The sequence below is a fragment of the Micropterus salmoides genome, unplaced genomic scaffold (genome assembly GCF_014851395.1).
Source record: "Micropterus salmoides isolate LMB-PRFRI ecotype aquatic unplaced genomic scaffold, ASM1485139v1 Ms_hic_scaffold_23, whole genome shotgun sequence".
NCBI lineage: Eukaryota > Metazoa > Chordata > Actinopteri > Centrarchiformes > Centrarchidae > Micropterus > Micropterus salmoides.
In genome coordinates this window covers 14,280,864-14,305,600 of record NW_024041484.1, presented here as the reverse complement: position 1 = coordinate 14,305,600, position 24,737 = coordinate 14,280,864, and the positions used below count along the sequence as shown (strand labels likewise).

General features: G+C 43.4%; 1 protein-coding gene across 9 annotated transcripts in view; it reads left to right on the top strand.

Moving 5' to 3' along the window:
* LOC119918310 (ELKS/Rab6-interacting/CAST family member 1-like) overlaps positions 1-24,737 on the top strand; it is a 139,146-nt gene that overhangs the window by 59,325 nt on the left and 55,084 nt on the right. For all 9 annotated transcript variants that reach the window (XR_005447418.1, XR_005447417.1, XM_038738974.1 and 6 more), the window contains 3 exons: positions 4,286-4,421; positions 6,439-6,570; positions 16,368-16,528. Coding sequence is in view for 7 of the 9 variants with exons in the window: in XM_038738974.1 (XP_038594902.1) it covers positions 4,286-4,421; positions 6,439-6,570; positions 16,368-16,528 (429 nt within the window). In the remaining 2 variants the exon portion in view is untranslated. The remainder of the gene's footprint in view (positions 1-4,285; positions 4,422-6,438; positions 6,571-16,367; positions 16,529-24,737) is intronic.

Genomic DNA, 24,737 nt, shown 5'->3' with positions numbered 1-24,737 from the left:
TAATACTATATAATATTATTTTTCAAGCAGCCTTTAGATGCTTTAGAAAAACAGAACAGGATGCATAATCACTGAAGCAATTGGCATATTATATTACTTTACCTTATCTAGCCAAGGTGTAACTAATTGTAACAACTCATACCACACAATTTGTTTGTATTTTTGATTTCACCCCTTAAGAGTTCTTAGTGCACAAATATTGTATTCATTTCACAGGTGTCATTTACACTGTGGATACTGGGGACATGTCTCCATCACTTTTTTTAAAGCATATGTTCTGAAAAATGGCTTGCAACAAGAAATGTTAAAAAAAAAACCAAATGAAAATACTTTGAGAAAGGTTTATTTGCACAATAAAAAAACATGCAATGCAATTTAAAGATAAAAGAAACAAATGTGCTTTTTTCAAAAAAGTTTAAGCTAAAAAAATCTGAATCACTTTATTTAAATAAGACAATTCTACCATAAATTGGTGCATAAAATGTCTCCAGAATGCAGGAAATTAAGTGTTTAGTGCTCAAAATTTCCTAGGGGACCCCCAGACCCCCATTTAAATATATTTCAGCATTGAATGTGTAATCAAATAGTGTTAAAATATCTTCTTGTCTTGTTCTCGTGAACCCAATATTGTGAATTGTTCATGTAAGCTAAGAGTATCGTCCACTTTTCAACACAAAGTGACGTCCTTGATTCATTTTATCTTATCAAAGTACAAACACACCCCAAAATAGCTATAATGTGTAAAATATGAATGTATTATAATAAAATGTTTTATTAAATTCATGTAACTTCGTAAATAATTTTCTCGGGCTTAAAATTAATACAGATTTTCCATTAAACGGCAGTGAAGTTGGTATTATATTTGGTATTGGTATTATATATTTCATCCTAGGTGGTCTTAAAAAGGTCTTAAAAAGTCTTAAATTTAACTTTGAGAATCCTGGGGGTGCCCTGATTCACATACGTACAGTAAATGTAGCATGAAGGGGGGAAACCTCAGAGAGCTAACCAGATGGTTGGAGCTTCTTGGAAATCCTCCAATAGGAACATTCCTGCTGGTTTATGACCTGTCACGCACTCACACAGGGCGTAGAGCACAAAATTGATCCCAAATATTTAAATAACTTTATCCCACATTCGGGGTGCAAACTCAAATCAAGACTGAACAAAGGAAACCAAATCCACCATTATGCATCTGACTCCACGCTTACTTCATCTGCTTTCCTGTTTAACATTTGAACCCAATTTGGATGTGATAATGATGTGAATATGCAGGCCTTTAAAATGCAGACAAAAACAACACAAGTAAAAACCACACGTGCACACGCAGCTTAAGACACTGATTATTATTCTGTTAGCTTTGAGCGGCCAGGTGCCGCAGAGCAGTTTTGGCCCCCGTTGTCGCATTCAGTTTTTCTTCCAGCTTCCCAAATTTCTCTGGACAGTTTGGAATTGGGCCCCCTGGACCTTTTAGCAAACACATAGAGGATTTTATGTTACCATCCTCTGCCAATATCATTTCTCAACTTTTCTGGCAGTGATGCTGATATAAAAGCTATTTGATGGATTACTCCCATTACTTTAGCTTAGTTTAGCAGGTAGTTTATGGCTTATGTGGACAGGAAAGATGAAAGAGAGGGCGTGTCATAAAATATTTAGACACTAGAATATATATATATATATTTATAGCTTTGGATGTAAACAAATAAAGTTTATACTCCTATGAATTCAGACAGAAGATTGCACTCAAAGGAGTAAAGCAGTAGAAATAAAATAAGTGAAACAGCATACTGTGAGTCATAAGATTGCAGATGCATGGGTTTAAGCTCAGAGCTCTGTGGCGCGCAGACAATCGTCAAAGGTCATGAGACGATGTAAACAAAATATGCAGCGTACAGCCTGTAAAAAAGGCTTTCGCTTGAGTGCACATGCTTTGCTGCCGGAGTTTGCTGTGGATTCCCATCACTTGAGGTCTACTGTGAGATCATAGGATTGCAAATGCATGGATTTAAGATGAGAGCTTTGTGGCGCACAGACACAAGTCAAAGGTCATGTGACTATTGCAACCTGTTTACACCTCAGTAAACATAATATGCAGTGTACAGGCCCATAAAAACTTTTTCCATGAAGGCAGATGCTTTGCTGCTGGAGTTTGCTGTGGATTCCCATCACTGGAGGTCAGCTCTTTTACTGGCAGCTGCAGCAATGGAAGTAAAGAAAATGGATTTATCTACGAGCCTGTAAAAAGTATTGAAAAATGCAAACATACAAAAGACCTATGCAGAGCGAAAAGAATTACTTTTACTGAGTTTGATCCATTTTTAACGTGTTAGTCAGCAGTTTAGTTCAGTCTTACAAGTGTCTTTGTTGGATGTGCGCCGGTGTGTGCACATGCTGGTGCGCCTACACGGGTATGCTTACACTTTTATCCTTTGTGTTTGAGTTATCTTTCATCTGTGTCATGATTCAGTAGAGGCTGTGAAACCTTACTGGCAAGAGTGTGTGTGTGTGTGTGTGTGTGTGTGTGTGTGTGTGTGTGAAAGGTATGTAAGGTCCTGATCAAGTCAAGCTGGTGTGATAGCTGATAGGTCTGTGACAGAGCCCCAATGGCTTCCAGACAGCTTAAACAGGGATTAAACCCTTTCTCCAGCTCCCAACCCTGCTGCTCCCATGAGGGAACTCTATTTCTCATTCGCCATCTTTTACTCTTGCTCTCTCTCTCCTTCATTCCCCAGATGATGATTTAGACTCTGCTCCCCGACATCCAGTAATCCCTCCATGAAAAGACCTCCATACTTTGGAGAAACCTTAAATGCTATCTAGTGATTAATTCATAGCTTTTTATTTAATGAATTTACTGATCTTTACATTATATTGGCCCTACGGGATTTCATTATGGCGCTGTATTGCATAGAATAGCAAATCAGATAGTCTTGCAGAATCATCTTAATGGCACTAACAGACAGCGTGTCATGAATATGTTCCACTCTATATATTAAATATCAGCTGCACTTGTGTGACCTGCCAGGGAATACAGTTGCAGCATGTGGGGTCGACAATGGTGTTTAATGCTTTTATAGCATATAGCTGGTACTTCTTGTGGCCTAACCAGTTCTTTATTCTTTTCTTTTTTTGAAGTAGCACCATTCTAAACAACTTCTCTGTGTTTTTGTCGTGTTTAGCTTTTATTTAAGGGAAATAAGGGGAAAGAGGGAAGGAACGACATGCAGAAAAGTTCCCTGGTTGGACTTGACCTCGGGATGTTGAGCTTATATGGTCAGCAACTTAGAGAGGCCACCAGGATGCACCATTTTATTGAGGAATGTGTGCATTTTTTGGACATAATCTAAGTGGCTAAATGAATATAGGCCCATTTGTCCCTTTCCTCTAAGCTCTTACTTAGATAAATGTTTTAAGACGAGGTTATTGAGACAGTTAAATATGTTTGAGTCATACTCTTAGAGGTATTGTATGCAAATATTAATTGTTATGATATATTTTTTTTCAACCTTCTTTCAAATTTTTGTAGTCCAAATGCTAGTGATGCAAAGACATTTTTGGAGCTCAGTGTGCAATTATCCTCTCTTCTAAATAGACCACTGCCATTACAAGTGCCTAATTTTTGGTGTGCATTACTATATTGTTACTTCTAAACACTTGATGCCAGAATTTATTTACAACTATATAAAGAAATTAATTATTTGACTTTCTGCTTTCAAGCTGATGCTAAATTAAGTGGCGATTGTTAATTTGTCTATAGCACACAGGATAGATATAAATTTAGTATATATAAATAATGTATGATGCAAATTAGCGACAACATAAATGGCATAAATGGTTAAAAAAAACATGCAAAAGGTTCCTACGTACGGATTAAATATGCACAAATGGCATTGGGAGAATGCTTACGCTATCTCGGCTGCAGTCTGAATGCATCTTAACTTTGTGAACTCCAAGCAAACTTTTTTGGTCACGATTGGTGAAACACAATTACAAGTTATGAAGACATACAGGAATCTAATTTGTCACAAAAATAAGGAAGTCAAAACTGTGTTTGTTCTGTTGGCATGTGTGTCAATGTCATCAGTTCAGATGTATGGTATGATATCTGGACACTCTGTATTGAAACTAAACAAAGAATTATTGGGAATGAGATTTTCAAAACTTTGCAACTTTGTCTCCTGGGAGTGTTTAGAAATACTGTTTGTAGATGATGCATTGACTTTGATGTTGTATTGTGTGTGTGTGTGTGTGTGTGTGTGTGTGTGTGTGTGTGTGTGTGCAGGCAGATGAAGGACCAGTCAAAGAAGGTGGCCAACATGAAACACAAGGAGCAGGTGGAGAAGAGCAAGAATGCCCAGATGATGGAGGATGCCAAGAAGAGAGAGGACAATCTGAACGAAAGCTCCCAGCAGATAAAGGTTTGGAAGGAGGAAGAGGAGGTGGAGGGAGGAGGTAGAGGAGGAAGCTGGGAGTTAGTGGGTGAGGGTGATGGGGGTGGGAGGGGTGAAAAAAGTAAGAAAGAAAAAGTTTCCCTCCTTCTCTCTGTCCTACCTTGAATATTGTCTGCTATCACAACAATGCTTCATCATAACGTGACAATTGTGACAGGGAGCAGCCTGAGGCAATGTCAAACACACTCACTCACACACACACACACACACACACACACGTGCGCACGATGCAGCTCTCGCTCAGGGAGTGTTAGGGGGTGGGGGGGGCTGAAGAGGATGATTGACAGGGAGAACAGACAGAAGATGGAGAGGAGAGGGAGAGGAGGAAAAATGGTTGGAGAAATGAGGGGGAGAAAAGAGGTGAGGAAGAGAGGTGATTATGGAAGACATGAGGGGCCCACGCACTAAACCATGTAGTGGATGATGTGGATTTTCAAATGCCTCCTGTGGTGTGAGCGCATCTCCTAATTATCTGCTGGGGTGTCAAGGGACCACAAGATGAACAGCCAGATGCGGGGTGATAATTGTGACTGTGGTTTTCATCATATTTCAGTCAGTCAGTCAGTTTTTTTTTTCACCTCTATATCTCTACCTTTAATTTCATTTATTCACCCCTAATTTCCCTTAAACTCTCCCTGACTTCCTCTTTCCTTTTTTTCCCTTATCCATCCACTTTTTCCTCCTCCCCCTCTTCTTCCAGTAATCGTTAACCTCAGTGGTCTCTCTGATTAGAGGCAGATGAAAACACTCTTTCTGTGTGTGTTTGTGTGTGTGTGTGAATAAGCTCCCTCTGGCTAAGATTGATTTTTTGGTTTCAGGAGTTTGGAAGTTGTCATTTATGTGTATGAGTGTGGTTAGGAGATGAGCTGATAGCTATGTGAGTCAATCGGGCTTTTGAGACCGCAGTGGTTACAACCATGACTAGTGTGCGTGTCAACCGTAAGCCATTCTGCATAGTTTAACCAGCACTGAAGGCTGAAAATGGAATGCGAGCATAGATCAGGCCGTAAATTTAATTCAATACAATAAGAAGATTTAATCCAATTAAAGTCCATCTCAGTCTGCATAGTTAGACACCAAGTAATGTTGGATCTGGAGCAGGATTCAGATGCACAGCACATGTCCTGGAGGTTTGTTCATGGGCCACTGTAATATCTCATCCTTTCCCTCCCACTCCGTCTGCATCAGTTATTCATTCAACTCCAATTTAAGCTGGAAAGTCAATTGCCTGGCTGGAGGAAAATAGGTCTTTATTGGGAATTAGAGGGGAAGTTCATGTAGTGACTTTACTTAGAAACAGCTTCACGTGTGATTGGGAATTCCTGGGAGTCCTCAGAGGCAGAATAAGTTCAGATTGTCTAATTTGCAAGTCTTTTGCAGCTTATTCCAGTCACTGGGAGCAGCAAACTGGAATGAGGAGTGTCCAAGGTTTCCTGACACGGGACGTGTTAAGCAGGATGTGACAGGGAAAATTGATGTTACAGGAAACTGATTTGATTTAGTAATACACAGTCTGTCAGATATACGAAGGATGTTAGATTAAGGAAAGTTTTATAATGTATATGAGTAAGCCAATAGATTTTCTGGATGCTGTATGCTTAAATTAAATAATCCTTTTTAGACACAATAAAACCATTTGAATACCCAGAAAACTAACATTATATTATATTATGTCATACTGGGTATTACAAGTATCTAGGGCTGCAATTTACTATTATGTTTGTTCAATGAAATGTCAGAAAATCACAGTCACAATTCCCCAGACCTAAAGCAAGTTAACTTTGTCACTAAGAGCATTTTAACATGCCAATGTTAGCATTTAACTAGAAGCACCGCTGTGCCTAAGGAGAGCCTCACAGAGCTGCATGGTTGTAGTGCAATAATAAACGCTGGATTAATCAACTGATGGTCTCAGCGCTGGAACAGTTTATTGAAGGAGCAGGAACCGCTCACTCTCTTTACATTGCAAACTTTCTCTCTGTAGGACGCCCTACGTCAGAAGGAGGAGCGCATTGAGGAGCTGGAGGAGGCGTTGAGGGAAAGCGTTCAGATCACAGCGGAGAGGGAGGTGGTGCTTGCCCAGGAGGAGCAGGCACGCACACAGTCCGATAAACAGGTACTGTCTCTCTCAGTAGCAAACACACATACACAGAAGTGTGTTGCTGCATGTCTAAGGAGAATCCCTACCCCCAACCAGTAACTGTGCGACCCAAACCTTTCCTTAGACTCAACCCCTATCAGTTACAGTATCTCACAAAAGTGTGTATGTTTCCCTGTGTGTCTGTCTAAATGTCCAGCAAAGGAAAAAATGTAAGAAATCCCAAGAAGCGAAATTATGTGAACAAAAAAATACGTAATCTCACAAAACTGAGTACACCCCTCACATTTTTCTAAATATTTAATTAAATCTTTTCATGTGACAACACTAAAGAAATGACACTTTGCTACAATGTAAAGTAGTGAGTGTACAGCTTGTATAACAGTGTAAATTTGCTGTCCCCTCAAAATAACCCATCACACAGCCATTAATGTCGCTGGCAACGAAAGTTAGTACACCCCTAAGTGAAAATGTCCACACTGGGATGAAAATGTCAATATTTTGTGTGGCCACCACTATTTTCCAGCACTGCCTTAACCCTCTTGGGCATGGAGATCACCAGGGCTTCACAGGTTGCCACTGGAGCGCAAGGTTTCTAACATCCACCAGCTCCGTGACATCCATGGACATCCATAACGACATCACAGAGCTGGTGGATGTTAGAAACCTTGCGCTCCTCCATCTTCTGTTTGAGGATGCCCCACAGATGCTCAATAGGGTTTAGAGACATGCTTGGCCAGTCCATCACCTTTACCCTCAGCTTCTATAGCAAGGCAGTGGTTGTCTTGGAGGTGTGTTTGGGGTCGTTATCATGTTGGAATACTGCCCTGTGGCCCAGTCTCCGAAGTGAGGGGATCATGTTCTGCTTCAATAGTCACAGTACGTGTTGGCATTCACGGTTCCCTCAATGAACTGTAGCTCCCCAGTGCCGGCAGAACTCATGTAGCCCCAGACCACGACACCCCCACCACCATGCTTGACTGTGGGCAAGACACACTTGTCTTTGTACTCCTCACCTGGCTGCCACCGCACACGCTCAAAACCATCGGAACCAAATAAGTTTATCTTGGTCTCATCAGACCACAGGACATGGTTCCAGTAATCCATGTCCTTAGTCTGCTTGTCTTCAGCAGACTGTTTGCGGGCTTTCTTGTCAGAATCAGAATCAGAATCAGCTTTGTTTACTAGGTATGTGTACACATACAAATAATTTGACTCTGGATTGTACAATGCTCATGATTTGCTTACTTATACAATAATACAATAACAATACAGTAGTGAGAACACATGTATATACACTATAAATAAAACAGACAGATTGAGACAATAGTGCAATAGTGCCATGAGCAGAGGAGTACTCCAGGAGTAAATTGTTATCACCATTATTGTTATTATTATGTACATGTCGGAGGTGGATGTGATAAACAGGTGCACATACACATGCAAGCATACATGTACACAGTGTGATGAGTGCAAAGAATGCTGGAATAAATAAGTATTATGTGCGGTGTTATGTACATGAGGTAGGTGGTTTTGGTATACAGTATATACAATATGACAATATGAACAGTATGAAAAGCTTTGAAATGGAGAATGATGAATAAATAAATGGTAATTGGTAGCCAGTCAGCAGGAATTATTGGACAGGAATTGTTCCTGACATTGTGAGTCAGAGTCAGCTGTTCATCAGAGTGATGGCTTGTGGGAAGAAACTGTTGCTGACTCTGTTGGTTTTGGCGTACAGTACTCTGTAGCGCCTACGAGAGGGGAGAAGCTGGAACAAGTTGTGTCCAGGGTGAGATGGATCTGTAGTGATGTTTCTTGCCCATTTCCTGACTCTGGAAATGTCCTGAATGGAGGGCAGGTTGGCACCGATGATCTTTTCTGCAGTCCTGCTTCTGTCCTTTTTGGTGGCAGATCCAAACCAGACAGTGATGGACGTGCAGAGGACAAACTGGATGATGGCTGTGTAGAAGTGGATCAGCAGCTCCTTAGGCAGGTTGAGATTCCTGAGCTGGTGCAGGACGTACATCCTCTGCTGGGCCTTCTTGATGATAGTGTCAGTGTTGGGCTCCTGGGATATAGTGGATTCCAGAAACCTGAAGAATACCACAGCAGACACAGGACTGTTGAGTATGGTGATGGTGGGCAGAGTGGGGGGGCTCCTCCTGAAGTCCACGGTCATCTCCACAGTTGAACGTGTTAAGCTCCAGGTTGTTCTGACCGCACCAGAGAACCAGCTGATCAACCTCCTGTCTGTAGGCCGACTGATCACCGTCCCGGATGAGGCTGCTGACCGTTGTGTCGTCAGCGAACTTCAGGAGTTTGACAGATGGGCCACCTGAGGTGCAGTCGTTGGTGTAGAGGGAGATAAGCAGTGGGGAGAGCACACACCCCTGGGGGGCGCCAGTCCTAATAGTCCGGGTGCTGGATGTGATGTCCCCAGTCTTACCTGCTGACACCTGTCAGTCAGGAAGTTTGTGATCCACTGACAGTTGGAGACTGGCACAGTGAGCTGGGTAAGTTTGGTGCTGAGGATGTCCAGGATGATGGTGTTGAACGCCGAGCTGAAGTCCACGAACAGGATCCTTGCATATGTCCCTGGACAGTCGAGGTGTTGCAGGATGTAATGAAGTCCCAAGTTGACTGCATCATCTTTAGAAGAGGATTCCTTCTGGGACGACAGCCATGCAGACCAATTTGATGCAGTGTGCAGCGTATGGTCTGAGCACTGACAGGCTGACCCCCCACCCCTTCAACCTCTACAGCAATGCTGGCAGCACTCATACGTCTATTTCCCAAAGACAACCTCTGGATATGACACTGAGCACGTACATTCAACTTCTTTGGTCGACCATGGCAAGACCTGTTCTGAGTGGAACCTGTCCTGTTGAACTGCTGTATGGTCTTGGCGACCGTGCTGCAGCTCAGTTTTAAGGGTCTTGGCAATCTTCTTATAGCCTTGGCCATCTTTATGTAGAGCAACAATTCTTCTTTCTCAGATCCTAAGAGAGTTCTTTGCCATGAGGTGCCATGTTGAACTTCCAGTGACCAGTATGAGGGAGTGTGAGAGCAATAACACCAAATTTAACACACCTGCTCCCCATTCACACCTGAGACCTTGTAACACTAACGAGTCACATGACACCGAGGAGGGAAAATGGCTAATGGGCCCAATTTGGACATTTTCACTCAGGGGTGTACTCACTGTTGTTTCCAGCGATTTAGACATTTATGGTTATGTGATGTGTTATTTCGAGGGGTCAGCAAATTTACACTTCTTTACAAGCCGTACAGTCAGTACATTACATTGTAGCAAAGTGTCATTACTTCAGTGTTGTCACATGAAAAGGTATGATTAAATATTAACAAAAATGTAGGGGGTGTACTCACTTTTGTAGGATATTGTATATTTGTATATTGTATATTTTTTTGTTCACATAATTTCACTTCTCGGAATTTCTTACATTTTTCTGCCTTTGCGGGACATTTAGACAGACACACAGGGAAACACACACAGACAAACATCTTTTAACATAAATACTCACATACCTATGCCAAAAGTGGCTCATGGCAGCGGTAATACACATGCCCTGTGCCAGCTGAGCTCATTCAGGTGGGGCTGTGTGTATGTGTTTGCCCAGTCACTCCTCATTTGGAGGAGAGGTAAATACATCCCTATTTAAAGAGCTTGTATTTTGTCCACTTTAGCCGCCAACACACAAACAGCTTTTTTTTAAAAGGAGCACAAGCCGACCACTCCAATTTGCAATCTCTTTTATCTATATTGAGACAGTAGGAAAGCTCATATCGGTGAAGGGAAGGGAAGGGTTTAGTGGATTCAGCCTATGACCAGTGAGTATGTGTGTGTCATTCCCTTGGGTACCAGTGACTTAACGAGGCCATAGAGATGGGAAATGTTCTTCAGAGCCTGGATAGGTTTTGACAAGTGGGAAAAAACAGCGTGGGCTGTAAGGATGAAAACTGCCCTGAGAAAACATGGCACACTGTAGCTGTTGGCAAAACGGCTGGACACCATTGTTATTACTGCCTCTAAATGTTGGCCGTCCTCTCTGGCCTTTACGTACCAGGCTACTTCTGAACAGACACATAAAGACAGGCATGCAAAAACACATTTTATTGCTTACACCCTCGTCCATGGTTAATGTTAATGGCTGCCGCAGCAGAATAAGTTCCAGATAGACAGCAAAGCAAATGGATGTAAGAAGATGATGGACAGACAGAGGCAAATTGTTGATGGTTGTTTTGTCATTGCCATGATGAATTATGCTCATTTAGCAAAGATTTAACTAGGTTTACAAAACAAATGTTTCAGGTCATGTGCGGACCTGTACCATTCATACTCAAAACTTTATTTCCAATTCTAGTCAAGATCCTGAAGTTTCAAAGATGCCAAGTTCTACAGGAAAACATGTTTAAAATGATGCACACAACAGCTTGGATTTTTCTTTTGATGTAATGATGCAACCAAAAAGAAATAGCATTTCAGAGGATATTTGACTCCAAATATGATGGGTTCATACAAGCAGATATGTGTATGTCTCTATAAGTACAGGTGCATTATTTTCTCCAAATTACTCAACAAAATACATAATTTGTATAGTTTATCAAAAAAGATCTATTTTATAATTTATCACATTTTGTGATATGTTATCATGTTACAATAATAACCACGTGGCTAAGGTTAGAGAATGACTGCGGTCATGATTAAAAGAACAGCAACGTTGACTTGTGATAGGAATCAGGAAACAAACTTGGTCTCCGTGTTTAAGTGAGAGGTTTTGTTGACATGTCCATCCTTTGTGACCTCCACCCTATGTTAACTTTGTAGCTCTATAATAATGTCACCTGACTTCTCTTTTGCTACTGAAGGATAAAAGTCATAACTACTACGGCCGCTAGAGGGCTTTGTTACTTGGACGTCAATAGAGGACAGCCTCACATAGCCAGTTTCCACCGCAGTGACTTTTCTGGGCGCCCAGGAACCATGTCAGGAACCTAACCTGCATTTAGACTGAAGGAGCAAAGGTCTAAATTTAGTACCTTGGCCATAGTATCTGGTCCCTAAAAAATTCCCCGCTCAGGGGGTATTACTTTCTGATGGCACAGAATCTCTTGGGGCGACGAAACTGATGGGTCACACACAAACCTTCTTCTCAGTTCTCAGAAAAGTAAGATGAAGAGAGAGACTGTGTGCGAATGAGCTTAGTGCACAAGCAAACAAGAGAGCAGAAGTGGTGATAAAAAAGAGCAAAGCAAGTGAACAAGGGAAACTAAATTTTATTTGCTATTTGCTTCATGTAGCCTATGAAAGCAGAAATAGATAACCATGAAACACATTAAGAAGACTGGAATGGAGACAAGCGCTCCTGGAGCTTCCAGTCTCCATTTCCAGTTGTTCTTTTTCCATTAAAAAGAACAACAGTCGTGTGTTGTTGTGTGTTTTTGTCTCTTACGTCACAAATGCTGCCATCATTTTTTAATCCATTATCTGACTAATTTGCCTAATCGGTATGGTTCTTCAGATCCGGTGGGAACACAAACAAGAATACACCAAAGGGACCTTTAGTTCAGTTTTTAGTTTATGTGATTCTATAGTTCCTGGAACAAATTAGTTGATACAGTAGTAACCTGTGGCTTAATTACAATTCCACAAAACAAAGACACATTTGCAGAGAAGATTCGGTTCCTCTATGTCTAGTATGGTGACCAAACGTCCCAAAAAATGAATCCGGTTTGTCCCGAAAATTAGACTTAACACGACTTTTGATTATAGCCTAATTAAACATTTAATACTGATTGTTGTGTAGTTCTCAGGCTCCAGCAGGGGTTGCAGGTTATCTGTAAATTGTGTCACCAGCGTTGTTATAGCCACAAAGTAACACTCGTGCCCTTTTCCCCTTTTTGTTTTCTTGTGGTTAGTGGAAGTTACAGTTGCGAGGACAGGTCGCTTCAGGCAGCTACGGCGGAGAGAGCTGACACGCGCATTGCGCAGACAGATGTGACACTGCACTGATGACATGAATAAAATAAATGTAAAAATTAGGTAAAAGATCATGACTTACCTACATATCCACAGTTGTGTTTTTCCTAATAACAGACAGGTGACTTCATGAACAAAAGTAATTAATTCTAGCATTGTGTTTTGATTTTCAAGTGTGTTAGTGTTCATTGACACTGAATGTACCGGTAGCTAGCCCTAGTCACCCTAGGCCTAAGGCTTTGGGTTTTCTCAAAATACAAAGGTAGGAACAAGTAACACAGAAAGATGGAAAATAAATCATGTTTAATCAACATGCTTATCCTACTGAAGTTGACTGTGGTTTAATTTGTTTACAGTGATTGTGCAAAGCTGTCACATTTAATTTGGCAGCAATATATTGAAATACTTGAAAATGCTACAAAGTGGCAGCTTTAATTAGACATAACTGAGGCCATTTAGGCCAGGACAGGGTGCTGGAGAGTGTCCTCGCGTTAAAATGCTTCAGTGAAGAAGGAAGGAGAAGAAACGTCAGCGTGTGGTGAATGAGTGGAGATGGCAGCCAAACAGTCACCTCACCCAATATCAACAACACTAACTCAGCCTTACAGCACAGACACACATGCACGCACAGGCAGGATAGTAACACACAAGACAGCGTCCCTCATACATTCACACATTCCTCCCAACACACACACACACACACACACACACACACGGCGGAAAGAAGTGCTAACTGCTATTTAAACAGCAGCAGCACAACATTGCATTCAGCAGGAGCCAGATGGACGCGACTTTGGTTTTCTAACTGGAAACGTGTCTCTATATACATGAGTAAATTGTAAATAAATATTTTTGTGTTCCTGTTTTACAACTGCGTCACTGCAATTAACCTTTCACATAATGATTTATAAAATGATGACAGAGGGAGAGACAATTTCCTCCCTTAATGAGGACGGCCTGTTCAAAGGCACATATTATAGTGTTGGCGCGCACATACACATGCACCAAACCAGGCAGATTTACACACACACCCTGACTATATAGGTGGACATACACGCACACACACCTTTAGTTTGTTGACAACCCGTGTGAGTGTGTGTGTGTGTGTGTGTGTGTGTGTGTGTGTGTGTGTGTGTGTCTGTATCTGGCAAAATCGGTTGACCAAGACCACATGAAAATATATTAAACCTTCTCTGCTAGACATGAGTCACTACTGTATGTGTGATCACTGAAGAAAGGTGTGTGTGTGTGTGTGTGTGTGTGTGTGTGTGTGTGTGTGTGTGTGTGTGTGTGTGTGTGTGTGTGTGTGTGTGTGTGTGTGACAAAAATGAGTCAACAGTATGACACACTCCATCTGTCTCTTCAGAGACGAAACTAAAGACAGACGTTTTCTTCTCCACCTTTCCGTCTTTTATTAACCAGACAATTTTCATTTTTGAACTCAGTGAACCTTTGTCTTTCTTTCTTTCTTCTTAAAATCAAGTTCTTACCCTCAAAAACACACAAATACACACATTCGGAAGACTGAAGGGGTTGCTGTCCTCCTCCCCTCCAGCCCCTTCTTTTCCAGCCGGGCCTTGTCACTCCTCACCCCTCCTTGCATCCCTCCATCTACATCTCTGATGTCGGCCAAAGGTCTTTCCCTCTTCCTTTCCCCTCCATGTCTTCCTTTTTCTGTCCTTATTCTACAGTCATCTGTCTCCTCCTTTTCTCTGGTCCTTTCCTCTCCTCTCCTCTCCTCCTCTTGCGGTCTTGTCTGAATTGCATTTTTAACACTGCCTGTGTTTCTGACTGCTCAGCATTTTGCACTGTCTGCACTTTCTTGTATCTTTTTATCTCTCTCATGTGCATTTGTTTCTTTTGCTTTCTCTATCTCCCCTTTTGCTGTACAGTTTATCTTAAACATTTTTACAGCTTTTCTCTTTCTCCTCTCCTTTTCTCTGCTTTTCCTCCCTGCGTGTTTAATCGTATCCACCCTCTCTTTTCTCCTCTTTATAACCATTGTTTGTGCCTTTGATTTTTTTCTCCTCTATTGTCCTCTATATGTCCTCTATTACACCTCTCTCCTGCTTTCATACTCTTTTCTCCCTCCTTCCCTCTGCCTGTTGATTGTATCCCTCGTTCCCTCCCTAAATCCACCATTGCTCTTTCCCTTTTTCTGTGCTCATTTTCTTTTGTTCCTTCTGTTGTATTTCTTTCTCATTCCCGTCCCTCACCGTCACCATCCCCTTCTCATTCTCTGTTTTCTCTTTCCTGTCCCTGTCTTTCTCTCTCTCTCCCTCTCTCTCTCTATCGCTCTGCTCTTTTTGTATGCAGCTCTCTCACATCCCAATGCATGAGTTCACCACAGCCGGCTTTAGGTGGTCAAAGGTAACAAACAATCATCACAAACCTCACTCACCAGTCTTTTATCGTATAATTCATTCATCTTTCATTCATGTCTTCAACATTCAACTTTTTCTCATTCCACTCACTCCACTCACATTTTTCACATTTTTGTTTTAATGCACTGCAGCATGGGAAGTTGATCACAAATCCTTCTTTACTGTTCCATCTCCCATCAGCCCTATGCATTTTTTCTAAAAGGAGTAAAAATCCAGTTGTATAACAATATTTGTTACAACAACAACAGAGAAAGACCATAAACTCCATTAATGTGTTGTATCTTCAGAAGGCCCATGGAGATAGAAGAAAGGAGACAATCACTAGTCTAGATGCTAAAAGTGGTGGAGGAAAGCCAGAAAGTATCACATGGGATCTGAAGATCACAGTGATGATGGAGGAGGTGGTGGTGGGGCAGGATTGGCAGGGGAAATGACAGAGCTGCAGTGAATTTGAATATGAAAGAGCAGCACCCAACCACTTGTTGGTTCAAAGAACACTGAGGGAAAATATATTGACCAGATATGACGTAATAATTTGTAAATGAGAGGAACTGGCATTGTGGGAAAGAAGTGATGGAGAAGACTTGTGAGATAATTAGTAAAAAATCATAGACATTTATTGGATTTTTTTTCTGTCGATCCCTGCTTCTGTCTGAACAGGAGCTTCTTTCAGTTTCAGCTCATCTTCAGGGTTTTTACTTTTTTTTATTTCTGCTAATGCTGTCTATTTTTTATAAAACATGTGACTGTCATTCTCTCTCAGTCTTAATCCTTTTTCTTCTGCCTTTTGTCTCATGTTGCTGCTCTCCTTTCTTTCTACTTCAACTCTTCAGATACACAGGGAATATATCACTGGAAAAGTGAGAAAGAAGTATCCAAAAAGAAAATGGTTGTATGTTTTTGTGTGTGCTGCTATATTTGTGTGGGTACATCTGTTCAGTGGTCTGCACATGTGTGTTTGTGGTGGCAGGCCAGATTGTCATCACGCTGTGAGAAATACAGTGACCTTGACAGTCCGACTTCAGACATTAAACTGACAAACTGATATATTTACCCAGAGAGAGACTTAGATAGAATATATATAAGACAAGAGAAAGGGAAACAACGTAAAGAGAAAAAGAAAACACAGAGAAGAAAAGTGACACGTTTGATGTTCTGCAATCGAGCATCTCATGTGAAAACAGGGAAATGATTTTATAACATTTCAAAAGCACAGCTGCTGTCACATGCACACACACAGACTGAAGGACAAAGGAACGCTTAGAAACAAAGGCTGAAATCTGTGGAAAGCAAAAGCAAATGAAAAAGTTGAAGGTTAAAATTAATTATAAATATCACATTGAGACAGAGAATTTGGAAAAAACAGAAGCCATGTTTGAAATGTGTTAAAGTGTGTGTGTGTGTGTGTGTGTGTGTGTGTATGTCAGGTGGAAGACCTGCTGGTTGCCATGGAGAAGGTGAAACAGGAACTGGAGGTGATGAAAGCCAAGCTGTCATCAACTCAACTTTCACTGGCTGAGAAGGAAGGTCACCTGACCGCCCTGCGGGCAGAGAGGCGGAAGCACCTGGAGGAGGTCCTGGAGATGAAGTAAGTAATAAAAAAACACACACATTTTATTAACGCACCACTGACAAACACACAGTAAAAATGTATTTCTATTAGTGATGCACAGATCGGCTCTGATGTTATCCAAATCTGCATGTACGCACCCTGAATACTTTTTTTTTCGATTAAGAGACCCACACCCACACGGAAATTTCACCCCATCTCTGCTGGTCTCTGTAGGTTTATATCATGTGTGAGAGTGTCTCAGTGTATGAGTGTTTTCTTTAATGATTAGAGAGGCTGAGGACAACCATTTCCGTGCATGCAGTAATGTCACAGCAAACATTGTGGGACATTTAAGCAGCAAAACTAAACTAAAACTTTTAGTTTATCAGGAGGATAACTACTTTTCTCCAAACAATTTCCCTGTATGAACCTGGACTGTGTGTGAGACCTTTTGATGTGTAAAAGAACACACATCATTATTTAACATAAGATCCTGACTGATCTGTCGGCGTGTTGGGAGATTTAAATAACCAATGAAGTTACACTGCTGTGTCTTAGTAAGGAGACGCTTCACCCTATTTAACCCACCCGCCATTAATCAGAATGTTAATTTTTATGACCCCGTGTGCCCGATCCCGATAACTGCAATCCATTCCATCCATTCCATACGCGCAGGTCGAGTATTTAATATCAACAAAGTCACCTGTGACCTGGGATGATGCGGGGCGTAGCTTATATAAGCCCACGTCATCAGGAAAAATGTCCCTTGATTCTTCTCGCAGATCCGCAAATGCAGGTTGAATTGAAGGAAGGAAGGATGAGAGAATAGCCATCGTATTGTCGCTTGAAGCCCTGCAACCGCATGGTTGGAGCTACGGTATCGTCCTCCAAGGGCTGCGATTAATTAGTACGGCTGCACTCCTAAACCTGCTGTTAGATCTGTGTTTTTGTCAGCTGTTGGCTCTCCGGTACATAAAGCTACATATGGGTGATTTTTTTTTTTTGATTATTAAGTAAAGGAGAGTTATTTAATTTGAGTTAAAATAAAAGACAGACTCTCTCTGATATGTTACTCTAAGTGATTTCGCTTATGGGTACAGTTTACGTTTATTGTGAAAAGGAGGAGTTATTTTGCAGCACGTACCTTGAGATCCTCGGGCAGAGGTCTGTTGTCTGTTCCAGAGTCTCGACTGAAAACTAAAGGGGACAGAGCGTTTGCTGTCAGGGCCCCGAGGCTCTGGAACAGCCTGCCCGAGGAAATCAGGTCGGCTGAGTCAGTGAACTCTTTTAAGTCCCTTCTTAAAACATACTTTTATAGGAGAGCTTTTCCCGATCTTATTTGACTGTATTTTATCCCTTTTATTTTATTGTATTTTACTGATTTTATATATATTTTTCATGCTCTTATCTTGTTTTTTTTGTATTATTCTTTACACTTGTTAAAGCACTTTGTAACTTGTTTTTGAAAAGTGCTCTACAAATAAGGATTATTATTATTATTATTATTTTCATGCGTCTTCAATAACAAGGCAAGGACATAGGAGCTCACTTTGATCTGTTATTTTGGGTGTTTTCGCTCCTAGATAACAGTTATTGTTGTGAAAAAATATATATATAAAAGCTGCAAAAATATGCAGGGTCCCACCATATTAGGGACACATGTTTGTCGCTCCTGCATGGCTCCGCTGCTGGCTGCAGATGGCCATGATGAATCCCCCATGTGCCTCGCTGTTACTCATTTGACAGAGGGGCTGTTGGACAGTCAGTGCATGAATTGCAGTTTTATGCCACGGGAACTGAAGCTAGCTTGGCTAGCGGAAGTGGAAGGACTGCAGCTTGAAGGCCAGTTGCCTTCATCTGGCCTTCTGTGGCCTCACAGGTGCGGAGTAGACATAGTCGCCCCCCACTTTCAGGTGCCCCCCCTAGAAAGAAAGCCAAGAAGGTGGATGGTTTGGCGGCCAAGGTAGACACACTAGCCTCAGAATTTGCTGAGATTAAGGGGTTCCTCCTTAACCTTCAGCCAAGCAGGGGGGCTGCAACCAGTGTGGACTGCCCAGCCGGGGGCTCCACCCCTCATGGATGGGATGACGATGCACTGTCTACGAGGGCTTCCTGCAGCCAGTTTTGCGAGGACAGACCTGGGCAGGGAGAAGTAGAGGCTTCCACCCGTGCTTCTGACACCGGTTCCCAGCATTTGTGGAGCGGGTCCTGAGCAGGCTCAGAGGCTGCCCATGCCACAATTAAGCCAGTGGTCCGTATGGCACTGGCACGCTTGGGCTTGGATGAAGCACCAACTGCAGGTACCACAGCTAGTGCATTCTTTAGGTATCTCCCACCGGAGGCGGGTTTTTCTGTGCCACCTTCCCAGCCATACATTGAGGAGCTCCACAAATGCTGGCCAGACCCCAAGGCTTTTTCTCACCACACAACTGACTGCAGGGCCTTGGCTGCCATGCAGAATGCCAGCAGTTACGAGCTGGGCCAGATGCCGGCTGTGGAGCCAGTTATCGCGTCCCTCATTGTGTCACCCACTGAAGTGTTGAGACCGGGCCGTATTGGGAACTCTTTTTCCAACCTGATATTAGCTCTGTCCCAGTCTCTACAATCCTCTGGCGTGGATGCTTCTGTCCACAGCCTCAGTGATGCAGCTTTGCAGGTGTTTGCCCTTATGACTAGAGAGCTTGGTAGGCTAATGGCAACACTTACCTTGGCTCATCGCCAGGTCTGGCTGGCCCAATCCCTGCTTTTGGAGCCAGGCAGGAGGGCCCTGCGCACTCTCCCTGTAGTACCAGGGGAGCTATTTGGCCCTACAGCGCAGCAGGCTTTGGAGTGGGGAATCCAGGCTAACTAAACTAGGCAGCAGTTTGCTAGCCTTCAGGGGCCTACACCCCTACTGAGACAGGGTTTCACAGGGTTATGGCGTCCCAAGGGTACAATCTTCAGTTCCGACGCCAGCCCCCAGTTTTCAGTGGGATCAGGCTGACCACAGTCACCAATTCCACAAAGTCTCAGGAAATGAGACAAGAAATATCAACCCTCCTGGAAAAGGAGGCCATCGAAATAATAGATCTTTGGACACAGCAAGGTGGGTTTTACTCAGTTTATTTTCTGATTCCAAAAAAAGAGGGTGGGTTTCGCCCTATACTGGACTTACGGGGGCTAAACAAATTTCTGAAAGAGTTGCCTTTCTACATGCTGCGTACAACAGATGTGCTCCACGCCGTGGCGGCGCAAAGTTGGTTCACGTCCATCGATCTGAAGGATGCATATTTTCATGTCCCGATAGCGATACATCACAGGCAGTATCTGCGCTTTGCATTCGGGGGCATGGCCTATCAGTTCAAGGTGCTCCCATTCGGGCTTTCCCTAGCCCCAACGGTCTTCACGAGGTGCATGTGGGCAGCACTGGCCTCGATGCAAGCCAGTGGTATGCAGATCCTCCCATATCTGGACGACTGGCTTATTTGTGTTCCGAGCCAGGAACAGGTGGAGCAGGACGCCTCCCTTCTATGTCATGTGTTAAGGTCAATTACGCCAAAAGCTGTCTGATACCGAGCCAAAGGGTGGTGTTCATTGGATTAACCCGGGACTCCTGTCACATGCTGGCTTTCCCAACTCCACAGCGGGTAGAGGCCATACTCCAGCTTCTCCGTCATTTCCAGAGGGACAGGAGGTTGAGGTACAGCCTTTTTCTCAGGTTTATGGGTATGTTGACCTCTGTCACATCAGTGGTGCCACTGGGCCTCCTGTATTTACGCCCCTTTCAAATTTGGATCAATGGCCTCCATTTAGATCCGCAGTTACACAGATCCAAGAGAGTCGGGGTGTCCACCCGATGCCTACTAGTGTTACGGCCATGGAGAGATGGGGCATATCGGTCCAAGGGCATCTCACTGGGTTTGATCCCATCACGTCGGGAGGTAGTGGTAACCGACGCGTCGCCCACAGGGTGGGGGGCAGTGTGGCAGCACAGGACAGTGTGTGGCCTCTGGACGAGCCAGGAAAGGATGAAGCACATAAATGTGCTCGAACTCCGGGCTATCAGTTTGGCGCTGTACGAGTTCCTGCCGTATTTGAGAGGCAGGCATATTCTTGTTCGATCTGACAACACGTCTGCTATCTACCATGTAAAAATCGGCAAGGGGGCACCAGGTCGGCCACGTCGCTGCAGGTGGCACGGCAACTCCTGGTATGGGCTTTCCCCCGCTTGGCCAGCCTCAAGGCCATGTATTTGCCGGGGCCACAGAAGAGGTGACTACCTCTCCTGCCAGACGCCAGGTAGAGGAAATATGGGGCAAATATGGCACGGCAGAAGTGGACCTGTTTGCCTCAGAGTCCACAACCCACTGCTCCCTTTGGTTTTCACTGGGGGAGGAAACGAGTCCATTGGGACAGGATGCCCTGGCACACCCGTGGCCAGATTGTCTCCTCTATGCATTTCCGCCATTCCCATTGATAACAGTGACGTTGCACAGGGTGCAGCAGAGCAACCACAGGCTCCTGTTGGTGGCCCCGAACTGGCCAGGGAGACTCTGGTTTCCAGTGATGCACAAGCTTCTAGACTGGGTCCCTTGGTGCCTTCCGAGGAGGCAAGACCTGCTGTCGCAGCTGGGGGGCCGCATCTGGCATCCGAGCCCGGAACGCCTGCAGCTATGGGTGTGGCCCTTGAGGGGCCTGACCCACTCCTCGAGTTGTGTGACCAGGCCGTGATCCAAACCATTAGGGACTCCAGAGCACCTTCCACCAGGGAACTTTATGCCAACAGGTGGAAGACTTTTTTGGCGTGGTGTAGAGCTCAAAAAGTAGCTCCTGAAAAGTCTTCTGTGCCGATAGTACTGTTTTTTGCAGTCTTTGCTAGAGAAGAAGCTCTCCGCTTCAACCCTTAGGGTTTACGTGGCAATTTCCGCCAGTCATACTAGAGTGGATAACCAGATGGTGGGGTCTCACATCCTGGTGACCCGGTTCCTTAAAGGAGCCCAGCGACGGAACCCCCCACAAGCTATCATGGTCCCCTCTTGGGACCTACCTTTGGTACTGGAATCCCTTCGTCTCCCTCCTTTTGAGCCTCTGGAGCAGTCGGAACTAAAGTGGTTGTCAGTGAAGGTTGCGTTTCTTCTGGCAATGGCATCAGCGAAGCGAGTGAGTGAGCTTCATGCCTTGTCGGTGAGTGAAGCATGCATGCACTGGAACTCTGATGGCACAGGAGTGGCACTTTGGCCTAACCCATCATTCCTCCCTAAGAGGCTGGCTCCAGCCCACTTTAATCAGGTCATTCGGCTAGCAGCCTATGACTCCTCATGCCCACGGGTTCCTGAAGCTGAGTCAGCAGAACTGCTCTGCCCAGTGAGGGCCTTGAGGCATTACAAGCAGGCAACTGCTTGCTTTCGCCACTCTGATAGCCTGTTTGTCTGCTATGGGGGCCATAGGAAAGGGCACGCCCTGTCTAAACAAAGGCTTTCCAGGTGGGTTGTTGAGGTTATCGAGGGAGCGTACCTGTCAAAGGGACAACCTTTGCCTCTTAACAATCGGGGCCACTCTACCAGGAGTGTCTCCACTTCGTGGGCAACTCTGCGGGGGGTGCCTCTGAGTGAGATTTGCACTGCAGCCACCTGGGCTACACCATGCACCTTTGCCCGTTTTTATGGGTCAATGTCGCTGCCCCCCATGCAGTAGCAGCAGCTGTCTTGCGGGAACCCTCTGACTGTTCCCGGTAAGGTGGGATTCCTCATGACGTTGGTAGTAGTCATCCAGTGTTAAGCACTGCGTCTGCCGGTCATCCAGAATTCATAGAACCGTAGTTGCATACGTATCTCTCGTTTTCTATCCTTTTATGCAGATGTACACAACTTCATATGCACACAAATTTGCTCAAAAAGAGTTAATTCATCCAAATTGCATCACAACATATTTTTCCTCTTAACCACAGCAATCCTTTGCCATGTATAGTTTTACATGCTCAGGTTTTGTTTGTGCTTCTCAAAGCATCAATAAAAAATTTAAAAAAAGAAACTACTCTGAATAATTCACAGCCCTTGCTGTGGACAGTCATTGGAACCTTCTGCATGAGTGGTTTCTATGGACATTGTGAAACTTTTTTCCCCATGAAATTGGGTTTCCGTGTAAACTGTGTATAACCTCCACAAACGAAGAAGCTACACACTTCAGTGCCACCTTTAAAGTCTTCGGAAGTATTTGACACACTGGAGGAGTATTTTTTTAAATGGTCCCAAGGTTTAGAGGTATCCTGGACGCATAAAGGTGTGGCTATCCACTCTTCCCATTCCCAAGCAAGGCCAGACACAAAGGAAATACAGTTTAGCAGTTTTTATTATGTTCAGAGATGACTAGTGCCCAAAACACTAAAACTAAAACTATCCTAAAACTTCCCTAAACCAAAAACAAAAATTAAAGAAAAGACAAAGCTCTAAACTAGGCTTTTAATACCAAAAACAGGAGAAAAAAGGGTGCAAACAAAAAGGACATCTCACTCCTATTAACTGCTAGTAGTTGAAACAAGAAAATCTATGTACACAGCCGACAAAAATGGCTAAGGCCAACAAAACAAGGTTGTCATAGACAAAAATCAGAATAACAAAGTTAAGCTACTCACAAAGTCTAATGTGTTCATTACACAGGTTCTCTACTCACAATGAAAAAAAGACAATACACACAGTACACAGGCTCAGGTTGGGAATGGCAGAGAAAGTTCCTGTCAGATGTGGCTTAAATGGCTGCTGTCATCCAGGCGTCCAATCAGGATGCAGCAATCAGCGCTGCAGGACCAATCCAGGGTGCCCACCTGTTCTCCATTACCTGCATACACTAACACACACTCTAAGGGAGGAGAACAGCTGACAGTCCAGGGAGAGACATAAACAAATAACAAAATATGACCCCAGGGTCATAACAGGTGGTTATTCTATTATTGCTCTGATGTGCTGTGCTGCGTGCAGGTGATCATGCAACGATACAGTATAGTGATGAATTCAGATGCTTAAGGAAGCAGGTGGCCAAAAACAAACAAAGCAGCTCTTCTTATGAGCGATATAATGAAAGCTTTGCTTTTAAAGTAATGATATTGTACTTGGTGTATTTTGCACTGTATTGTTTTGAACACCTGATCATGGTGCTTGTGGAAAAGTCAGAGGAAGTTATTACAATTCATCCTGAGGGGAATATGAACGTGTATTACCTTTCATGGAAATCTACCCAATAGTTGTTATAGATATTTCAGTCTGAACCAAAGACCAACAGACTGATACTGCTAGCCATAGAGTCATGCCCTATCATGGCTAAAATTAAAATATGAAACATTGGAGCTATCTGTTTGACAAAAAAGGTATTTACTTTCCTGTACTGTTTAACCTACGCTTTCTGTACTTGCCTCTTCGCACACAAGGCAACACATACAGTACAAAGTTTCCAACCAGTTGTCAGCTACATCAATTTCAGACACGACCTTTAACACTTTCCCTGAAATTAGAAACTCTTGATATCGCCAGTAGTTTCCCATGTCGCTTTAGTGTTTCAGGAAGGTGGTCACTGGTCACATTGACATGATCTTCACCCCACACCTCATCAGCTTTCTCTTTCCTCTTACTTCCTGTCTTTACCTCTCTCCCCCCTTTCTTCTTTTATCGCCCCTCTCTTTCTCTGTGCACTTTAAAGCCATAGAAGCATGTAGTTTGTTAATGCAATAACCATGTACCGCTGTCTAGCTCTTCATATGATTGATGACATACACAGACACACCGCACACACTCATGCACACACTGTAACTCAGTGTAAATTTTTAATGTAATTATAATAGTTGGGTTTGCTTTTTAAGTGTAGCTAAGAGGAGTCCAGGAGTCCAATGATTTCATGTGTTTTCGGCTGTTTTACATCCTCACTGAGACCTTACAACAAGGTCTAATTTAGTGGAACGACGCTTTGGGCTGAAATGAAAGCCAAGGATAATGTCCGAGTTAGCATGTCCTGCCTGTTTAAACACGCTGTGGGACTATCTTTTACTGTGGCATTATGGGAAAATGAGGGCATGCGCTGTGATTTAGTTTTCCTGCACTCTGCGTCCTCTGCGTTTTCTACTTTCTCTCAACTTTGCATTTCTTTGTTTTTGAGAGAGAGACAAAGCGAAGTGTGTGTGTGTGTGTGTGTCCAGCAGCATGTCCATTCACAGGCCAGGTGAGCGAGTTATTGGCCATTTTATCGCCGTGGTAATGACCCATGTGATTATTGTAGGCAT